The sequence below is a fragment of the Coenobita brevimanus genome, chromosome 22 (assembly GCF_032717465.1).
Source record: "Coenobita brevimanus isolate Jiangsu-jjx chromosome 22, ASM3271746v2, whole genome shotgun sequence".
In the NCBI taxonomy this organism is placed as follows: Eukaryota; Metazoa; Arthropoda; class Malacostraca; order Decapoda; family Coenobitidae; genus Coenobita; species Coenobita brevimanus.
In genome coordinates, this window is record NC_136975.1 from 41,552,093 (window position 1) to 41,573,259 (window position 21,167).

General features: G+C 40.7%; 1 protein-coding gene across 1 annotated transcript; it reads right to left on the reverse strand.

Moving 5' to 3' along the window:
• Positions 1-1,521: 1,521 nt before the first annotated feature.
• Positions 1,522-20,474, reverse strand: LOC145392391 (peptide methionine sulfoxide reductase MsrB-like). Its single transcript, XM_080266792.1, has 5 exons — positions 20,164-20,474; positions 9,445-9,554; positions 6,085-6,161; positions 2,508-2,640; positions 1,522-1,767 (listed from the first exon to the last, which is right to left on the reverse strand). Exons 1-5 carry the CDS (start codon positions 20,267-20,269, stop codon positions 1,660-1,662), a joined length of 534 nt encoding a protein of 177 aa, XP_080122918.1. The 5' UTR covers positions 20,270-20,474; the 3' UTR covers positions 1,522-1,659.
• Between the last annotated feature and the right edge of the window lie 693 nt (positions 20,475-21,167).

Sequence of the window (21,167 nt, forward strand, 5' to 3'; positions counted from 1 at the left end):
TGTGCTGTATATATTTGTATCTTGCTTTACCCCCTGGGGGAAGGGAGGTGCCTCCCTCAGTGTCTTTCATCATAGCTTTGTCTATGACACCATAGCTAGAGGGAGGTTGCCACTGCAGTCATTTGGGACTGCACAGGACATTCATTCCTGAATGTGTATAGAAGCCAACATTTTTCCTCATCCTATGTGATGCCATGTGGCCCCTGGTTTTAAAGCTTCAAACCTTAAACACTAAAGAGAATCACTTTCTTTCGGGTCATATTGGTATTCCAGTATAGTATGCTGTATTGGTATGCAAAATAATGACAAATTACCGTATTTGACCAAGTTCCATAATATGGCAGTTAAAACTGGCAGCAAACTCTCATCCCTTTTCTGTCCAACTCTCTAATGCAATAGTTAACCGTTACTCCCAGTCTTTCATTTATGCAACAGGTCAGCTCTGAAACTGTCTCCCTCTGTCTGTATTTCTTGCTGCCTATGATCTCCAGTCTTTCAAACGCAGTGTGTCCAGGCATCTCAAAATGATCGGATCTTGAATTTGGCTCTCTATTGTATTTTGTTTTTCTCTTGGAGGGAACTGTTACTGCGGGCACATGGCCTTTGGTTCCTTCTTCCTGGCATTAAAAAAAAAAAAAAAAAAAAAAAAAAAAAAAAATGTCCTTAACCCCTTCATCACGAGCTTAACCACTTTACCACCTTAATCTTATCTTATCATCCCACCAATACTATATCCAAGTACTGTACTAGGAGGAGGAGGAGCCAGGAAGCTTTAGACAGCCCTCTGCTATGTCCATAATAAAGCTCTGGATTTTGATGCCCCGGGTACATCCTCGTTCACTCCTATTGCCTGGAAATGATGTGCAGGGTACATCATCATGGCAAAGGTGTAAAGGATCAATCATGCATGGCCTGAATGTGCAATGTCAAAATGCATGCTCAGGTCAACATGTGCAACCATTCCATGCCATGACACATCATGTTTTATTCACTGTACAGTACAATGACTTCAAATCTTACCATCTAATAACTCATTTGCATTGAACTGTTGCAATACCTGCATGATCACTAGTGAAAAAGCTTTGCTAAACTAAAATTATAATATTTTACTCACATACTTGTAATGATGCTCAGAAATGAGCAATGGTAAGCCCTGCTTAAGTGTCTGGAATGAGTAGCCTAACCATGGACCTCTAAACTTATGAGCTGACAAGAAATGAGCTGCATGATGGATGGAGGAACAGTTTTTACAAAGGGAATAAAATGCATACTGACACATATACACACCCAGTGCCTGATGGCATTATATGACTGAGAAATCTCTAGCTGCATCCTGAAGATGAGTAATTACATGTAAATTATAAACAGCAAGGCTGGGATAACACATCCATATTTGTGATCAGCATCCTATTAGGCACCACCATTATATAAAATCTCAGCACTTCAGCTATTTCATTTATTTAATAATTTTACTACATTCTTTACACTGAAATAATAGTATCAACGACAGATAAGAAAGGAAGAAGATGGTGAAAAGAATATTTCAGCTAAAATGTTGGGAAAAAAAAAAAAATACTGTACAGCTTTCTTCCATCTGTCTGCTTATTTTCACAGTATAAAAATCATAACAGCTACATGCCCTTAGCGTAAATTTAAACTCTATGTGATTTTCTCTGGCATAAACTTCAAGGCGATGGAGTTGATGCAGTAACGAAGACCAGTGGGTTGGGGGCCATCCGGGAATACGTGACCCAGGTGAGCCTTGCACTGAGGAAATAATAATTTAATGTATTAAGTTATAGCTGACATGAGTATTTCAACTTTCTATTTGATATAAGGTTCAGTGAGGTTATGCAGGGACAAAAACCTTGCACAAACAGGGTCTAAACTAAGTGACCCTTTCAGTAACCTCTACTCATTTATTGTATACTACTGTACATCTGCAATGGTGGTGTTTCCAAGTACTGTATATCAAATAAGCTATCTCCCTTATGTATCTTGCTCCATGCCAACTTTAGACCATTTTATGGACAGTTGTATGTATATAGATAGATAGATAGGTCGATAGATAGACTGATAGATAGATATAGATTGACTGATAGATAGACAGATAGATAAACAGACAGATAGCCTGATATATAGATAAAACTTCCCACCCCATACATATACAGCCTGATATATAGATAAAACTTCCCACCCCATACATATACTGTACTGTACAAGAAAACTGGATTAAGATCCATCCATCCATCCATTGCCAGACGCCATGTATCCCAAACGGGGTGGTCAAGGGCTTAGAGTTAATTGTTTTACAGGGAGGGGCACTAATCCTCCACCAACCCCACTTGACACGTAGGGATGCCAACAGCATCTGGTTTAAGATAAAGATGATTATTAAAACATTTCATGTAAAGTGCACCATGAATCTAACGAATAGGGAAATTACCATACATTATTGAAAGCACTTACGATATATGAGCTGCATAAAGAGCATGGATCTACAATACCTTCCTACACAAGACTTCTGTACGGATCATGAAGTGTGATGTGTCCTGTCGGGTCTCCACACTACCCTCCTCCCCTCCTATTGCACTGTGAAATGATGGCCACCCACTGCCAGAGTCAAACTTGGTTGTAGAACTGGAAAGCATGGATCAGATTAACTGGTAGCTAGTTCAAGCGGAAAGCAATGATCAGGAGCTAGCTCAGTGGGGAAAAAAAAAAAAAAAATGTATAGGTACAATAAAAATGATAAAGTAACTTTTTGGAGTACTTCAGCAATGATAATTACACAGCAGCTGAAGAAAGCTGCAAGTCAGTTCTGAACTTTTACTTTCTGTACACTATCCTGAACTAACTACCACAGCTACAATATATACCGTATACAGTAATTCCTCTCCAACAACAGTTTTCATGTACCCACAATGTACTACAGTATTTGTACAAAATTTATCAAACCACAGTACAGTATAAATTCTAACGTACTGTACATAAAAATACTGCACTTTGTAACAGTTAATTGATTTTATTTACTGTATTTATTTATTTTCATATTCTGTGAAATGGGAAGTTTCTCTGTGAATTCAAGAAAAATGAATGTACTGTAACCGCATAAGACTGGATTTTACACTAAACCTTATTCTTTATCCTATTCAGCTTTTCCTGTTGTTCAATAATTTATTTAACTAAACGGCTGTTCAATTACTTCATTCTGTGAAACTCAAAGCCTATTTACTTGAACTTAAGGAAAGTAATTTAAGCATAATAATACTCAATATAATATCTACCCTACAACAGCTGCAGTTTTCTGAGGTCCATTTCCCATTATTAATTTTTATTGTTATTCAAAATATACTGGATTTTTTTTTCTTAACATGGATGGTCTTGTCTGTCTGTGTAGTTAAGGGACAATATGTGCAATAACTGTACTGTCTGCTTTAACTGTAACCACCTATTATGAAGGCTGCACTTTAATGAACCCTGTTCTTCTCTTTAATACTGCAGTTATATTCACCAACCATGGTTTCTCCAATTACAGAGTTTAAAAAACAATCAAGCCCCCCATGGTTAGTAATGCATTAGTGTATTTTTTGCTTTCTTACACAAGCAAGAAAGAAAGAATGACTGGAAGCTTCGGGGGAGGGGGAAATAAAAAAATATATTCAGGATCTGCACACACTGTTAAAAATAATGGAGGTCATACGCAGCAGGAGGTAAAAACAAAGAAATGCAGTTCCAGAGCTGACCTGCTGCATACATGAAGGATGTAGTGTACTGGATAACTCTTTTCTTTTAGAGATGTGGACAGAAACTTGGCATGAGTGTGTTGTCAGAGAGCTGCGAAGTGAATGAAATTGTAGCAAGTATCATGAAGTTTCTTAATGGATAACAATCTATCTTTCTTTTTTTCCTTACATTTTTACCACTAAAGCACAGGTTCCATAAGCACAAACACACAAAAGAAAAACTCTAATGAAATGCCCATGCCATTGGTATAAATACAAATATTTTTATGCCACCATAATATGGCATGTGAGTTTAAGATCATATTTATCCCTCAGTAGGGCATGATATTATTCTATTCAGGCTATTACCAAAGATGACTTTGACTGATTCAGAACACTTCTGCCTTATAAAGTTATAAAACTATTGATTCTGTCATGAAGGGCAACTTATGTAGTACTGGTATAGTATGGAATTGCCGGACAATTTAAATTCAGTTGAAGACCCTGTTGGATGAGGGGTTAATGATCTGAACATAATCAATAAAGGGTTATGACAAGAGCATTCATCTGTCTTTTACAGGTGAGGCTAGAAGCATAACATGGCTTTGTACTGTATGGTCATGGAGATCTCTTTTAGAATGGAGGGAACTCAACATTTTCTCTGCTTTAGCAAGTGCCATACAATGGAGAGATTTTGTAATAATACAAAGTTGAAGAGTAAGGTGCTACAACTTCACTGTCCTTACAAAACACTGTATAGGAACACTCCCTAAAATTTACAAAGTTTCGCACCAGTGACACAGTCTAGTAAGTTGAGTATGTACCTGCTCAGCTAGACTAATTGTCCACAACCCCTTCCAAACCATCAATCATGACAAACTAAATATGCTCTGCTATCACAATGTAGGAAAAGTGGTTTTAAAAGGATGAGACATCTGTCAAAGATGTCTCCATGACCTTCTAAACGGAAGAAAAAAATGGTTTATTAATTATGAAAAAGTTGTATGGGAAAACACTACACAAGCATTTGGCATCTCATCAATAAACTGCTAAAGCGAATAATTATCTGACATATTTATGTGATATGCATATCCGAATAAATATAAATACAGTAAATATGATTATATACATATTCCAACAAGCAATTTCAGTGTGTAATATTGATAATTAGCCAGTAATCAAATTTCTTAGTCATATTATGCAAATATCTGCTCTCATTAAAGTCTTGTGCAACAGACCCTTGATTCTTTTAAGTAACAACAGCATGGGAATATGGAAAGAGAAAAAATTAATTGTGGCTCTTCAATATACCTACCAAACCCACTATGAACATACCATCCATGTATATATATAAAAGAGCAGCATTGTTTGTTTGTTTGTTTGTCCTTCAGCCACGCCCAAACCAAGGACCAGAGACCCCCAAACCCATATATATTCTGAATCAGGGTGACCTAAGGATGGTTCTAGGGAGGTCAAAATTCAGATCTGGGTCATTTGAGGTCACCGGAAGAGTGATCGCCTTTTTAGCCCGGGAAACGCCAGGTATCCTTGCAACCCAATTTTTGGCATGGACACTCACATGACCTCCAGTTCGGATATAGGCTACGTAAGGTTGACCTCCGAGGTCATCTGAGGTCGCTGGTCAGAGGTCATTTGGGGTCACCGGTAATACACGCTCAAACGACTGAACGCAGCAGTCCAATTTTTGGCATGGAGACACATGACCTCCAGTTAGGACATAGGCTATGTTAGGTTGACCTCCAAGGTCATTTGAGGTCACCAGTAGTAGTAAGCATGTGTGCACAAATACTGTGTGTTAGTCTGCAAAAGCTGAAATAGAAAGTTCCTGGACCTCTTATAATCCCTCCTGAAAAGTATAAGAGGTATATGGTCTTCTGAAGTAGAAAGAAAGATTGAACTAGAACAAATAGGATTAGAGTGTTCACCTTTTTGGACCAGCAATGCTGGGTACCCCTGCTAGTCTGATACTATAATTCAGAGACTGGTAACCAGGTGCATACTTAGCTTACTGTACATAACATCTAATGAAGGAAATAGTACAGAAAGATAATAAACATATTAATGAAGTGGCCTTAAAAAGAAAGACCCCAATAGCACACCTACGCACTGGTTAATCTAAACTTTTTCATTTAACCTGGACTGAGCCTAATTTCTGGTAGGTATGAGATATCTGAAAAAAGCAATGTCTGATATAATGAAGTCAATTAAAGTGCTGCAATCACAGTTTTACAGATTTTGCAAACTGAAAAATGTGACAATACAAAGTAATGTTAAATAAGACTGTAATACTGAAATAGTAATAATATATATACCGTGGGATATATTAAAATTTACTTACCTAAACAACTCTGAACCACAGCATACACACTGGTAGATCCCATCTTCATAGTGGTTATAGTATGACCCGCTAAATGCCTGTAAAATTGAAGCATAATCTTCATGACTTAATAAATAATGGAGATTTGTAATTACAAGCATTTGTTAAAAGAAGTAAATTTTCTCTCGAACAATAAGTGGGACTCATCCCTAAGTCTTCTATTTTATGTTTTATCTCTTAAAGCAGTTTCCCAGTTTTTATATAAAATAACACAGCATATAAAAAAAAATCATATGCTGTCTGGTCTATGGTGCTGCTTTCATTGCAACCCTAGGTTCAACTGATCTATGCAACATCTATTTATGAATCACCTCACACTATTCTTCCCCCCCCCCCTTCTTTAGGAAAGTGGTGTCAGTGCTCTAGGAAACTTCCAGTAACAATACCTGTACCAGCAGGCAACCAACAAACACTATAGGTTTGGTGAAGTACCTCAAACCAGTCCCAATCTCAGGCAAAAAGTGAGCCAAAAACTCTCCTTACATGCCAAAGTAAAAGTAGGTGGTGGCAACCATCATCCACTCACCTGATGTAGTACAGCCTACTTCTTTATTTCACCTATATCATTCTATTTTTGTGTCTGCCCACCTCTCTTTCTACTTCCTTTCCTTCCTGTTGCCTTTTTGTTACTCCTTTTTCCGTCTTTAGGTGGCTCTACAATGAGTGCCAGGTCTAATGGTTTCCTGTAACCAATGAAACCATTTCTACACTGGGTGGTTACTATATGATCATATCATGGAGTGAAGTGAAGCCTACTATGGTACCCTTGTCGACTGGGTGGAAAGACACAAATCTGGCATCCATCCAGGAACCAAACCTCCACATTTTTCCCTATGTCTCACTGCAGCAAGGCATTGTCAGCTGCAAGGAAACATTGGTTCAATACAAGGGACAGCCCTGCAGGAGCAGCTGCATGCCTGTAGTTGATGGGTCTGCTTGGCCACACAGACTGGGTTTGATCAGCAACAACAGCAACTTCAATCTTGCCACCATCCCAGTCAAACACCCCATTCTAAGATCCCTGCTTTGGACTATGTTTCACACTTTCCTTGGTTTGCTTGCAGGAACTCCTTCTTCCCAGTTCAGATTGGTGCAATGCTTTACCCAGTTACTCTCACACATTCTTTCCAAATATTCAAACCAATCTAGCTTACCTGTGACCACCAACTCACTGACACACCCACTACTGTGTGGCCCTTTAAATGTCCACACAATTTTCTATCCTGAAGTGTGCCATTCCATATACATCTTGCTGGTCTCATATTAGTACAGCATGTTTGCCTTTATAGATACCATCATCACTGACTGCCTGTTTCACTACCATACAGCATTACACTACTCATACATGAAGGGGAAAAAAAAAAAAAATCCCCCTTCATGAGAAAACATTTCTTCACAGTTAATAAGGGCAACAGCTCTCTAAATTTCTTTCAACCTCTTCTGACTCTCACAACTGTGCCAGCATATATGCTACTGCCTACACTTGACATGTTACTCAAGAACAGGTACCAGTAGCCTACCAGTGCCCATCAGTACACTCCACAGCCAAATCTCCTACAGAAATCTCTTTCAACCTTGGTTGGACCACAAAATCTTCCCTGCATATTTCTCATTCATCTCTAAACCTTGTAATCTACCTTTCACACCACAGTATCTCATATATGTCCACCCATCATAAAAACACCATATGAGATGGAGTAATTACTGTGCCATTCCTATTCCTGCATATGACACAAGGGTCTTGACCAATCTTGTCTCCAACAACATGCCACTGTCCACCACACCATCATGATTCCTGGAAGGTGCCACCATGCATGTAATGGGTGGTCAAAATCCCAGTGGCTGACATTGCACAATGTTATCAGGTGGGGAACGGAACCACACTTACATAAAGTCTAGGACCAGAATACTACACATACTGTAAATATATCTTTTACACAGCTAATATTTAGTCTGTGGGATATGCTGGAGTCATTCACCCTGAATGGGACTTGGGCTAGGAGAACGAAAATAACAAATTCAAACCCAAGGTCCCAGGTATGTGTTGGCAACAGTAGGGGCACATGGCCATTAATAAAGAGCTTGACCACACCACATGCTGATGCAGCAGTGATGATACTGGAGCTGCATGGCATTTAGAATCACTGTTCTTCCCATCAACAGATGCATAAGTGGTTTACACATGCGCGCATGATCAAGGCCTTCTTCGCCTTCTTTTTTTTTTTTTTCATATGCAAGAAGGAACCAAATGCTAGAATCCTGGAAAATTGTCCCCTCCCCCACAAGCCAAATTCAAGAAGTATTCATTTTAAGATGTATGAACATATTGCACTTAAAAGACTAGAGATCACAGGCAAAAGGAAATACAGACAGAGGAAGACAGACCTGACCTGTTGCATAAATGAAGGGCTGGGAGTATCAGTTAACTCTTGCATTTGAAAGCTGGACAGAAATAACTGAGTTAGCTGCCAAACAGGTGCTATGCACCCACCATAATGGAGAAGAGATGCATGCAGACAGTTCAGAAAAACGGTGACCACTGACGTAGTGAAGTAAAAGAGAACGAATAACACTGCAACACAGAGAGATAGGTTGAAAGAAGTCTGTAAGAGGAGGAGAGATAATAAAATGAAAAGCTTTTAACTTCACCCTGTTGAGAAGAGCTGTATGTGGGAAGTCCCCCCACATGAGAGTTGTACTCCCCACAGAGGCGAATAAAACCCCTTTATAGAGTCAATCGCTCTGCAGGGGTAAGGGCAAAGAATGCACAAAGTTGGCCTAGCACACTTAATCTCTTGGAAGCAGATTTTGCAAGAGAGGTAATATTAAGTATCAAACTCCCATACAATGAAGCACTTTTTATTTGTTTATTTATTTATTTCTTTTTTAAATTTACTAGCCAATGAGCTGACTATCTGGCAAGTGGATATGAGTTGCATCTATACAAAAAAATTCAAAAAATAAGAGTACAGTACAGTAGACAGACTGGACTATGAGGTGGAGCCAGATTTGGGGCTTATTGGCAAATGTCATGTGAATGACTGCATATCCCATTTCGCTGAGAATACTGTCAATGGTTCGTTCATTTTTTTACTTTTTCTGGCCTTGTTTGATCCTACCTCACTCCATTTCTAGGTCAGAAAATGGGTCAGGAAGGCAATGATTAACAATCATGCACAATCAACTCAGCTCATTGGCACCTCATTATACAAAATTGACAATTACTGTTAATGATCTTGAGTAGCCTATTTGCCATCATTTATAGTACATTCACAAAGAATTCTTTAAAAAGGTTACAAAAAATAAAATAACCAGACTCACAGGCTCTGTGCCTCTCTGACGGGTTATATAATACTGCTCTGGTGTCAGCTTCTTCTTCCAGTCTTGAGGTGTAAGTTTTAGGTAATCATCTGAATTTGCTGCATGTGCACCTGTCCAGAAAATTATTCATATGTACAAGACTGTTTATGAAATAGTCATACAGTATCACTGCAAACATAAAGGTTTTTGCACAAGCAAAGATAACTTTTTCCTTTGCTGGAAGGACACAAGTCAAGAAAGAGAGCAGTGAAAATTTACTTGAAAGAAGCACATGGAATTACATAGAATGACAGATAGACAAATGAGGGAGGGAAGGAGCATTGTGGTGTTGATGTGGATGTGACTGAAAGTGTTAGGAGAAATACTCCAAGATGGTCTGGGTATGTGGAAAGAATGGAGGATGAGAGATTGACTAGAAGAATGTACGTGAGTGAGGTGGTGGGGGGAGACCGAGGAATGATATTACATATCCAAAGTGCTAGGCAAAATGCTACATTTTGCCAATTACTGGTACTTAAAATTTCCCACATTAGTGACAAAGTCCAGCGAGGCAGGATGAAACATTTCACCATCAGCAAAGCAAATTCTCAATGCACTTACTGTGCCCACATCTTTGTGAATTGTGAGTTGCATGGGAAGGATAGTCACTTAAGTCATATACAGTGCTCAGGCTGGATCCAATGATCAGTACAGGTACTTTCATAACTCCTCACAGAGAACAGGGGTTTGGAGTCTATGGAGGGGGGGGAGGAACTGCTGCTTAAGACCACTGTCAATTTGTCGGCACCTTTTACGGAGGATACATAGCCAGAGGAGGAAATGACACATTGCTTCCTTCAGTATTTCACCTCTGTACATTTATCAGGTATTGTGTGAAAAAAGCCTTATACTGTACATATCATAACCTTCACAATCATGCCTGTTAAATCCAGCATCCCCTACATATTCCACACATTCCATATATCACATCAAGGGATGCATAGCCTACATGACTGTGGAGAGGAATGGGAGACTAAAATCTAGTTCCAGTGGTATAATTAATAATACAGGCTAAATTACATTACTTACGCATTTTGTTCAAAGCTAACCTTTATTTCCTTGAATAACCACAATTTTTTTCAGTAAATACTGTATTTTTCTGACTCTAAACAAAGCAATTATAAACAGATAATGACATCCTCTAGACCTACCCGAGGTATCCTTTGGACTTGGTTTGGGCATCCTTCTGAATGGAAAGATAATGGAGATACGTATTTCCCAAATCAAAGTTAACCATATACCGTACAACCTAATAGCAGTCCTACAACATACCGTATCCTGACACCTATCTTTAGCATCCTTCAGACCTGACACTGGTATGGTAACTCCTCAAAAAGGAAGAGATTTTCTCCAGTGTCATTAGTATCCAAGACTATGGAAAGGCATTGTATACAGGGGTACAGTATGCAAGTACAGTAAACACAGGTGTAGGGTAAAAAAAAAAAAAAAAAAAAATCTATTGAATGTGGAGAAACTCAAAATGAATCTATGCCTCAGCTAAACTTAAATCAAAGTGTAAACTATAGTGACAGCACCCTGACACCAGAGAACAGAATGGCATGGAGGCAAACTGTTTATAGCCACTTCTTCCAGGATTAAGACATCTGACCAAACAAAGACAAATAGAAAGAGTTAATTTTTATGCTTTCCCATGTGGGTTTTTATAAGGTGAATAGGATATTGCAGTTATAGTGGGGCATTATTCTTGTTTCAGCCTATACAGATAACTGATCAGGTTACTTTCGCAGTATTCTGTACTGTAGTTAGATGTTACCTCTGCAAACACGTTATCTTCTATAAAATTCCATTGGAAATCAATAACAATGGAGATAAGGTACAACATTTTAAAATCTAGCCCGTTGGTGGTCAGGACGAGAGTCATGTGACTGACTCAAGCCAATCACTTGCTACCTGGCAACTCAGTTTTGCCAATGCCTTTTTTTTTTTTTTTTTTTTTTTTTTTTTAAAGCTAAGGTTGGAATCTCTTTTGGTTGGGATTAATCTGTGTGGGGTCTACAGTAGGTAAGGTTAAGTGGTGTAAGGGTGTTTTAATGCTTAAAGTGGCTTGTAATTTATCAGGTGGTACTAATTTAGGGGTGGGCTGGTATACATGTATCTCAAAAACTGGTAATTTCCAACAGAAATGAAGGTAAAAATCTAAATCACATACAACTCCGAGGGAAAACTATATACAGGCAGACCCTGAGATATGATACCCCGGCATAGCGATGGGGGTAGAAATACCACCCTACCCTGCCGAACAATGGCTAAACCCAAGTACCTGTATTGTATAACAATTTTTTTTTTTTTTTTTTTTTTTTTACCAGTTTTGATAATATTTTAGACTTAAATTTTGTGTTTAGGTTGATTTATAAACTGTCTTCTTAGATTAATGTGTTTTTGTCACAGGTGTGGAGAACATTGTCATTTTGGGGTACAGTTAACTAAAGACTGATTTTTTCCAGACTTATTTTTGATGATTTTCAGATATTATTTTTGGAGAGGGTGGGGGAATGGAGTCTCGGACCATCACTTAGTGATGGCCAATGTAGAGCTGCAAAGAAAGTGGTTGAGGAGACGAAGGGGAAGACAGGAGGAAGCAGCTCCTGTGAGAAGAGTGGAGAAATTGCAAGATAGTGAGAAAAGGACAGAGTATAAGAGCATAGTGGAAGAAAGATTGGGAAGGTATGAGCTAGAGCAGATGGAAGGGGTGGAAGACGTATGTAAGATATTCACGGAAGAGATAAGCGCAGCGTGTGAGGCGGTTTGTGGAGTGAGGAGGAGATGCAAGGGTGTGCAAGGGACAGCATGGTGGAATGATGAGGTGAAACGAGCTGTGGAACAAAAGAAGAAGGCATATGGTGAATGGTTGGCGAGTAGAGGTAGGGGAGAAGATGAGAGAGAGAAGAGGGAGGTATATGTGAGCAGGAGAAGGGAGGTTAAGAGACTGGTGAAGGAGAGTAAGAAGAAAGTGGATGAAGAGTTTGGGAGGAATCTGAGTGTGAAATGGAGGGAGAGTAAGAAATTGTTTTGGAAGGAGGTAAAGAAAGTAAGGCAGTGTGAAAGGGGAAATAGTAGGGGAGTGAAAGATAGGAATAATAGATTGTTGGTGGAGAAGAGAGAGAAATTGAGGAGATGGAAGGAGCACTTTGAGGATTTGTTGAATGTAGAGAGTGATAGCAGTGTGAGTATAAGTGGTTGGGGAATGGCTGGGAGAAGAAGAGATGAGAGGAGGGAGGAAGAGATCAGTAGGTCGGAAGTAGTGGAAGCGAAGAAGAAGATTAAGCTGGGAAAGGCCCCAGGAATTGATGGAGTGTGTGGTGAAATGCTTAGGTATGGGGGTGAGATTGTTGTGGAGTGGATATGGAAGTTCTGTAGATTGGCTTGGGAAAAGGGAAGGGTTCCAGAGGACTGGAAATCAGGTATAATTGTTCCTCTGTACAAAGGAAAAGGGGAGAGAGAAGTATGTGGTAACCATAGGGGTATTTGCCTTCTTAGTGTGACTGGTAAAATATATGGTAGAATACTCATTGATAGGGTTAGGCATATGACAGAGGAGCTAGTTGGAGAAGAACAAGAGGGATTTAGGAAGGGAAAAGGGTGTGTAGATCAGATATTTGTTCTAAGATGTTTAGTGGAGAAGTATCTAGAGAAGGGAAGGAAAGTGTATGCTGCCTTCAAGAACTTGGAGAAAGCTTATGACAGAACAGATAGGCAAGGTATGTGGAAGGTATTAAGAATATATGGAGTGGAGGGGAAATTGTTGAGTGCTGTGAAGAGTATGTACGAGGGAGCTAGGGCTACAGTGCGAGTGGATGGTGAGTTGAGTGAGTTCTTTGATCTCAATGTGGGACTGAAACAGGGGTGTGTGATGTCTCCATGGCTGTTTAATATATATATGGATGGGGTTGTAAAGGAGGTGCAAGGTAGGGCAGTGGATGTGGGGGTGGCCCTAATGAATGAGGGTGAGATTTGGAAGCTTCCTGTGTTGCTGTTTGCTGATGATACAGTATTGTTGAGTGAAGATGAATGGGAGTTGCAAGGTTTGGTGAATGAATTTGGGACAGTGTGCAGGAGGAGGAAGCTGAAAGTTAATGTAAACAAAAGTAAAGTTATGGTGTTTGAGAGGAATGAAGTCACAGAAAGTGCAGTGAGGTTGGATGGTGAGGATATGGAGAATGTGAGTGCATTCAAGAGCTTGGGTAGTGTGATGAGTAAGGATGGAACTTTGGGGGATGAAGTACGTGAAAGGGTACAGCAGGGAAGAAAGGTTGTTGGTACACTGAAAGCAGTGATGAGAAATAGGGAGGTGAGTATGGAAGTTAAGAAGTCACTGCATGATGGTATTGTGATCCCTACCCTAACGTATGGAAGCGAGGCGTGGACCTTGCAAGAGGGGAACAAGTCAAGAGTGAGAGCAGTGGAAATGAGTTACTTGAGAGGAGCATGTGGAGTGACGTGGAGGGACAGGTTGACGAATGAAGAAGTGAAGGAACGTTGTGGGGTAGATGTGAATGTGGTTGAAGAGATTAGGAGAAATACACTGAGGTGGTTTGGACATGTGGAGAGAATGGAGAATGAAAGACTGACTAAGAGGGTGTATGTAGGTGAGGTGGAGGGAGGGAGAGGGAGGGGTAGACTGAGGATGAGGTGGAGGGATGGAGTTGAGAGGTATATGAGGGAGGGGGGGTGAGTTGGGGGGAGGGGAGTCAAATGGTGGGTGACAGAGTGACTTGGAGGCGTTTTGTCTGCGGCCACCCTTTGCGGGATTAGGGCGTCGGGCTATAGATAGATAGATAGATTTTTGGATTTGGGTGAGCTATAAACTGCTTTTAGGCTTAGTTTAGCTTGTTTCAAAGCAATTTGAGGGTTTACGTTAGCTATAACCCCCTGGGGGTAGGGTTTTTTTTTCAAGAATACTCCCCCAGTATCCCTGCTTGTTGTAAAAGGCGACTAAAAGGGTTGGCAGAGGGTTAGTGCCCCTCCCTGGAAAACAACTAACTAAAAAGACAAACAAGAAGCCTCGGACAAGGACTGACCAAACGATGACGACCCAGGACCGGACAAAGGACTTGGTAATGACAACATGGAATGTAAGAGGAGTGAATGATGACGTGAAAGAGATAGAGATTGTCCAGGCGCTTGAGGGTGCGCAAGTGGATGTATGTGGAATAACTGAAACAAAATGGAGAGGAGAAAGTGTGAGAGAATGGGAGTATGGATGGGGTATATGTGCAGGAGTAGGTGAGAATGAGAGGGCAAAGGAAGGAGTATGTACCGTATAGTTGTGAGTAAAAGATGGAAGAAGAGCGTAAGACAGTATGGATCACTTGGGTCAAGGATTGTGTGGGTAAGGTTGAAAGTTGGAATACAAATGTGGGCGATTGTGTGTGTGTATGCGCCAACGCAAGATCGTGCTAGCAGAGTGAGAGAAGAGTTCTGGACAAATGTGGAAGTGTGCATGGAAAAGTTTGGAAGGAATGAGAGAGTGTTTTTGATCGGTGATATGAATGGTAAAGTAGGGAATGTGAAGGTGGATGGAATAGCTGGTGAGTGGGGTGTGCCTGCTGAGATAGATGAGAATGGCAGTGCATTAGTGGACATTTGTGCTGGGAGGGGGTTGGTGATAGCCAATACCTTCTTCAGGCATAAAATGATCCACAGGTATACATGGCAAGTGATGAGAAGGGTGGGTGGTGAACTGAATGAAAGGAAGGCAATGACTGATTATGTGTGTGTGGATGAAAGGATGCGAAGATGTGTAATGGATGCAAGAGCTTATAGAGGTTGGGGGAGTGGACTTTCTGACCACTACTTGGTGGTGGCCAGAATTAGGATCCAAGTAAGATGGAGAAATAGAAGAAGGGAAAGGCGAGAGGAAGGAGTAGTTGCAAGGAGAGTGGAAAGGTTACAAGAGGATGAGAAAAAGGCAGAGTATAAGAGAGAAGTGGAGGAACGATTGGGCAAATATGAATTGGAGCAGATGGGGGACGTGGAAGGTGTGTGCAGGATATTTACTAAAGAAATATGTGCAGCATGTGATGTGGTGTGTGGGAGGAAGAGAAGACGGAGGGGGGTGCAAGGAACAGCGTGGTGGACTGAAGAGGTGAGACAGGCTGTGGCACAAAAGAAGAAAGCATACAATGAATGGATGAGAAATAGGGGCGTGGAAGAAGTTGAGAGGCGGTAGAGAGAGTTATATGTAGAAAGAAAGAGAGAGGTGAAAAGATTAGTGAGAGAGAGTAAGAAGAGAGTGGCTGAGGAATTTGGAATGAATTTGAGTGTAAAGTGGAGGGACTGTAAGAAAATGTTCTGGAAAGAGGTGAAGAGAGTAAGACAGGGAGGAAGTGAGGTTAGCAGGGGAGTGAATGATAAAAATGATAGATTACTAGTGGAGAAGGAGAAAAAGTGAGCAGATGGAGAGAACACTTTAAGGAATTGCTGAACATACAGGATGGAAGTAATGTGAGTATAAGTGGCTGGGGAATGGCTGGGAGAAGGAGGGAGGTGAGAAGACAGGAAGAAATCAGTAGGATAGAAGTTGTGGAAGCAATGAAGAAAGTTAAATCGGGGAAAGCCCCAGGAATTGATGGAGTGTGTGGTGAAATGCTGGAGCATGGGGGAGAGATTGTAGTAGAATGGATGTGGAAGATGTATAGATTGGCCTGGGAGGAAGGTAGAGTCCCGGAGGATTGGAAGTCAGGTATAATTATTCCCTTGTACAAAGGAAAAGGGGGAAAAGAAGTGTGTGGTAATCATAGGGACATTTGTCTTCTTAGTATAATAGGAAAAGTGTATGGTAGGATACTTATTGACAGAGTTACAGAAAGAACAGAGGAATTAGTTGGAGAAGAACAGGGAGGCTTTAGGAAGGGAAGAGGTTGTGTAGATCAGATATTCATTCATAGATCGTTAGTAGAAAAGTTTCCAGAGAAGGGAAAGAAGTTGTATGCAGCTTTCATGGATTTGGAGAAAGCATATGACAGGGTGGATAGACAAGGATTGTGGAAAGTATTAAGAACATATGGAGTAGATGGGAAGTTGTTGAATGCTGTGAAGAGTATGTATGATAGTGCTAAGGCTGCAGTGCGTGTGGATGGTGAACTAAGTGAATTTTTCTCTTTGATGGTTGGGTGGAAACAGGGATGTGTCATGTCTCCATGGTTGTTCAATCTGTACATGGATGGGGTAATAAAAGAGGTACCGGTACAAGGTAGGGTAGTGGATGTTGGAGTGGCCCTGGTGAGAGAGGATAGTGTTTAGAAACTCCCTGTACTGTTGTTTGCAGATGATACTGTGTTGTTGAGTGAAGACGAAGGGGAGCTGAAAGGCTGGTGGATGAGTTTGGGAGAGTGTGTAAGAAATGGACTCTAAAGGTGAATGTAGGGAAGAGTAAAGTGATGGTCTTTGAGAGAGGTGAAGTCAGTGAATGTACAGGGAGGTTGGATGGTGAGGAATTGGAAAATGTGAGTATGTTTCAGTACTTGGGTAGTGTGATGAGTAAGGATGGAGGTTTGGAAGGTGAAGTGCTTGAAAGGGTACAGCAGGGAAGAAAGGTTGCTGGTTCTTTGAAAGCAGTGATAAGAAATAGGGAAGTGAGCATGGAAGTGAAAAAGTTACTACATGACAGTACTGTGATACCAACTCTAACGTATGGAAGTGAAGCTTGGACGTTGTCTGAAAGACACAAATCAAGAGTGAGAGCAGTGGAAATGAGTTATTTAAGAGGAGCCTGTGGAGTCACATGGAGAGACAGGCTGACGAATGAGGATATAAAAGAGCGTTGTGGTGTGGATGTGGATGTGATAGGAAGCATTATAAGGAACACACTGAGGTGGTTTGGCCATGTGGAGAGGATGGAGGGTGAAAGACTGACGAAGAGAGTGTATGTGAGTGAGGTGGAGGGGGGATGAGGGAGGGGGAGGCCGAGGATGAGATGGAGGGATGGGGTGGAGAGGTTTATGAGAGAGGAGGGTGTGAGTTGGGAGCAGGGCAGTGAAATGGCGGGGAACAGGGCGACGTGGAGGCATTTTGTTTGTGGCCACCCCAAACGGGATTGAGGCGTCTGGTAATAGATAGATAGAAAGGTTAGCTATAAACTTGTTTTTGGTCTCATTTGGGTGGGTTTAGGACTTAGTTGGGGTGGAAATCCAAGGCTCAAAATCACATCCCTGTACATGTTAAATTTACCGAGATACGATAACTACCCCGCATTGTGATGGGTTTTTACCAGTATTTGATCAATTGCATCGTTAAACCGGGGCATGCCTATATTTATTGCCAAGTTGAGTATGGGCTGAAACTAGAAAGTTAGCTACCAAATACTGAGTACAAGGTTCATGTTTTGTGGTCAGAGCATGAATACCAGCACTGTACTGGTACTGTATTACAAATGTACAGGTTGCGATACATAACTATACTGGTATGGTACCTCACTGATTCTGGTCTGTTCTGTTCTACTCATTCTTGGTGCCATTTCTTACACAAATCAGTAAGAATGTTAGTGTTGTCATTTTAAAAACAGCTAATTAGAAATACTGCTACATCAAAGGGAATATTGCATGGACTCTAAACTTTATTTAAAATGAGGTACCCGGTACATATGCACTAGACACAGTGACCACCACTGGTTATTTACTGCCGGGTACAAAAGCAAAAAGGTTATTAATGAACTTTCAAAAAGCTGACACGCTGTCAATGCCAGTAAGCTATTACACACACCATCCGAATCAAGCATTTTACTGTATTTATTCATTCATTCATTCATCATTTAATCCAGTGTTGCCCCATGGGAAGCATAGGAGCCCAGGGCTAGGCAAGTTGGTCCTGACATTTAAGATGAGAGTGAACAGCCTCACTCATCCCTGAGTAGCATTATGTATACTGTTGAGTGAAGATGAATGGGAACTGCTAGGCTTGGTGAATGAGTTTAGAAGAGTGTGTAAGAAATGGAACATAAAGGTGAATGTACAGAAAAGTAAAGTTATGGTCTTTGAGCAAAATGAAGTCACTGAATGTACAGTGAGGCTGGATGATGAGGAAATGGAAAAAGTGAGTGCATTTAAGTACCTGGGTAGTGTGATGAGTAAGGATGGCCCGTGGAGGGTGTGCAATGGGGTATATAAAAGCCCACGTTGCCTAGATGCAAAGCAGGGATCCGCTCTTTCGCTCAGTGGTAAAATGCGCGCCTATGGAGTGTGAGGACTTGGGGTCGAATCTCGGCTTGATCAGTGATTAATTTAAGTTTCAGTTTGGTTATTACCGGTACATTGGTTGGCAACGGTGTGGGATGTGAGGCAAGGCTTGGAGGGCAACGATGTTGTTGGTTAGCTGTTTGTTGTGGTCCGCAGCGTCCCTAGTGGTGGCCTCCGGGCAGTCATGTGTTCGAAGCTCACCAAGGGGAGAAAAAGAGTGATGTAATGGGGTATACAAAAGCCCACATTGCCTTGAGGCAAAGCAGGGATCCTCTCTTTAGCTCAATGGTAACGTGCACATATTTGAAGGGCAAGGGCTTGAGATCAAATCTCAGTCAAGTCCAGTGTGCTTAATTTTATTCATTTCAGTTCAGTTATTACAGGTGGGGTGCTTGAAAGGGTACAACAAGGAAGAAAGGGTGCTGGTACTTTCAAAGCAGTGATAAGAAACAGAGATGAAATCAGGGGTATTATTTTACAAGTGGACAATATGCAGTTTTGGAATTTTAGCACCATTATCGTATAGTATAGTCCCTAAGGATCACAAATAACCCCCATTACCCCATTCAGAAATTGATTATTACTCCCCTAAGATCGGTTAGGTATGTTGGGTTTGGTTTGGTTAGTTTTGCTGTGTTCAGTGAGGGGCATTTCCGACAAAAATGAAGATCAGAAACATTCGAATCGCATAAAAAACAGCCAGAAAAATATATTGCACTACCTGGGGGGTGTATTGTCCACTTGTAAAAATTTACCAAATCAGGGAGGTAAAAAGTCGCTGTATGCCAATATTGTGATACCAACTTTAACGTATGGAATTGAAGCTTGGACCCTGTTGGAAGGACACATGTCAAGTGTGAGACCTGTGGAACTGAGTTACAGTATTGGAGAGGAGCATGTGGAGTTACATGGAGAGACAGACTGACAAATGAAGAAGTGAAGGGGCATTGTGGTATGGATGTGGATGTGATAGAAAGCATTAGGGGAAATACACTGAGTGGTTTACCCATGTGGAGAAGATGGAGGGCGAGAGATTAATGAGAGTGTATGCAAGTGAGGTGGAGGCCAAGGATGAGATGGGGGGATGGAATTGCAAGGTATATGAGAGAGGGGGTTGTAAGCTGGGAGCTGGGCAATGAAATGGCAGGGAACTGGATGACATGGAGGCAATTTGATTGTAGCCACCCCTTATAGTATTAAGGTGCCTGGCAATTGACTGATAGATGGAAGTTATGTGTTATCTGCCCTACTGGGGTTCTATCTATCTGTAGCAAGACGCCATAATCCCCTAAGGGGTGGCTGTTTGAGATATTGATATTACGGGGAGGGGCACTAACCCTCTGCCAACCCTGGACTAGTTAAATTAGGTTACCCTTCAAAATGGTTACACACACACACACACACACACACACAACTGTACGCACAGTCGTAGACACTACTCATTTCTTTACCCAAGCTAATACACAGCGTATAATTATATACTTACCAGCAGTAAATATTATACCTCTAGTTATACGTTTGCATGTTTGTGTCAAGTATGCTGAAACGGATCGTCGCAGGGCAAAACGGCTCACTGCTGACACTCCCGCCATTGTTATTGAATAACTACAGTATTTCCCAATTCCCCGTCAAAAAGCAACGTCTGTGCGATGCGATGCGATGATTGGTAGAGGGATAGCCTTGGCAACGGCCCCTCTTGTAGTATCTCTTGGTTTTCCAATTTATTCGTTGCTGAGCTCCTTGATTTTTTCTCTCTTTTTCCAGCACTTGTGTGTGAATTGTTTTATTCTTTCAAAATTTTCCACTTCAATTAATAGCTGTCCTGAAATATCCTCTTTACTTTCTATGTATGGCTGTTGCAGTGTAGCTTTTCTCCTTCCCTCAAAACATCAGTACCCATTACCAAACAGCTCTTCGGCGTCTTCGCTTTCGGGTGCGACGAATTACCGAATCGGCAGTAATTTTCCGAATCGGTACTTGGAAAATATAATTATCATCATATGAGTTCATATACCTAATTATCTGAAATCCAGTAATATATATATATATATATATATATATATATATATATATATATATATATATATATATATATATATATATATATAATTTAACCATTAATACAGAAATAAGGATTCAGTGCTAAAATGTGTTAAATACATTGATTTAAAATGCAAATGAATGTATTGACAGGCATATTTTAACCTATTTGCAGATTGTTTGGTAATTATCCGTATTCATCTTCCAATATAAAATTTTTAGGATTTGCTCTTATAGTAATGGTAATGATCAGCTAATGGCAGACGTTGGGGGAATCCTTATTTATAGCTTTCGGAGGTATGTTTATAAAAATGTTATTCATTCATCATCCGACCCCATGTTGCCCCATGAGGAGTGCAGAAGCCCCGGGCTAGGCAAGTTGGTCCGGACATTCAAAGATGAGAGTGACCACCTTCACTTATCCCTAAGTGGCATTAGGTGAGCAATACA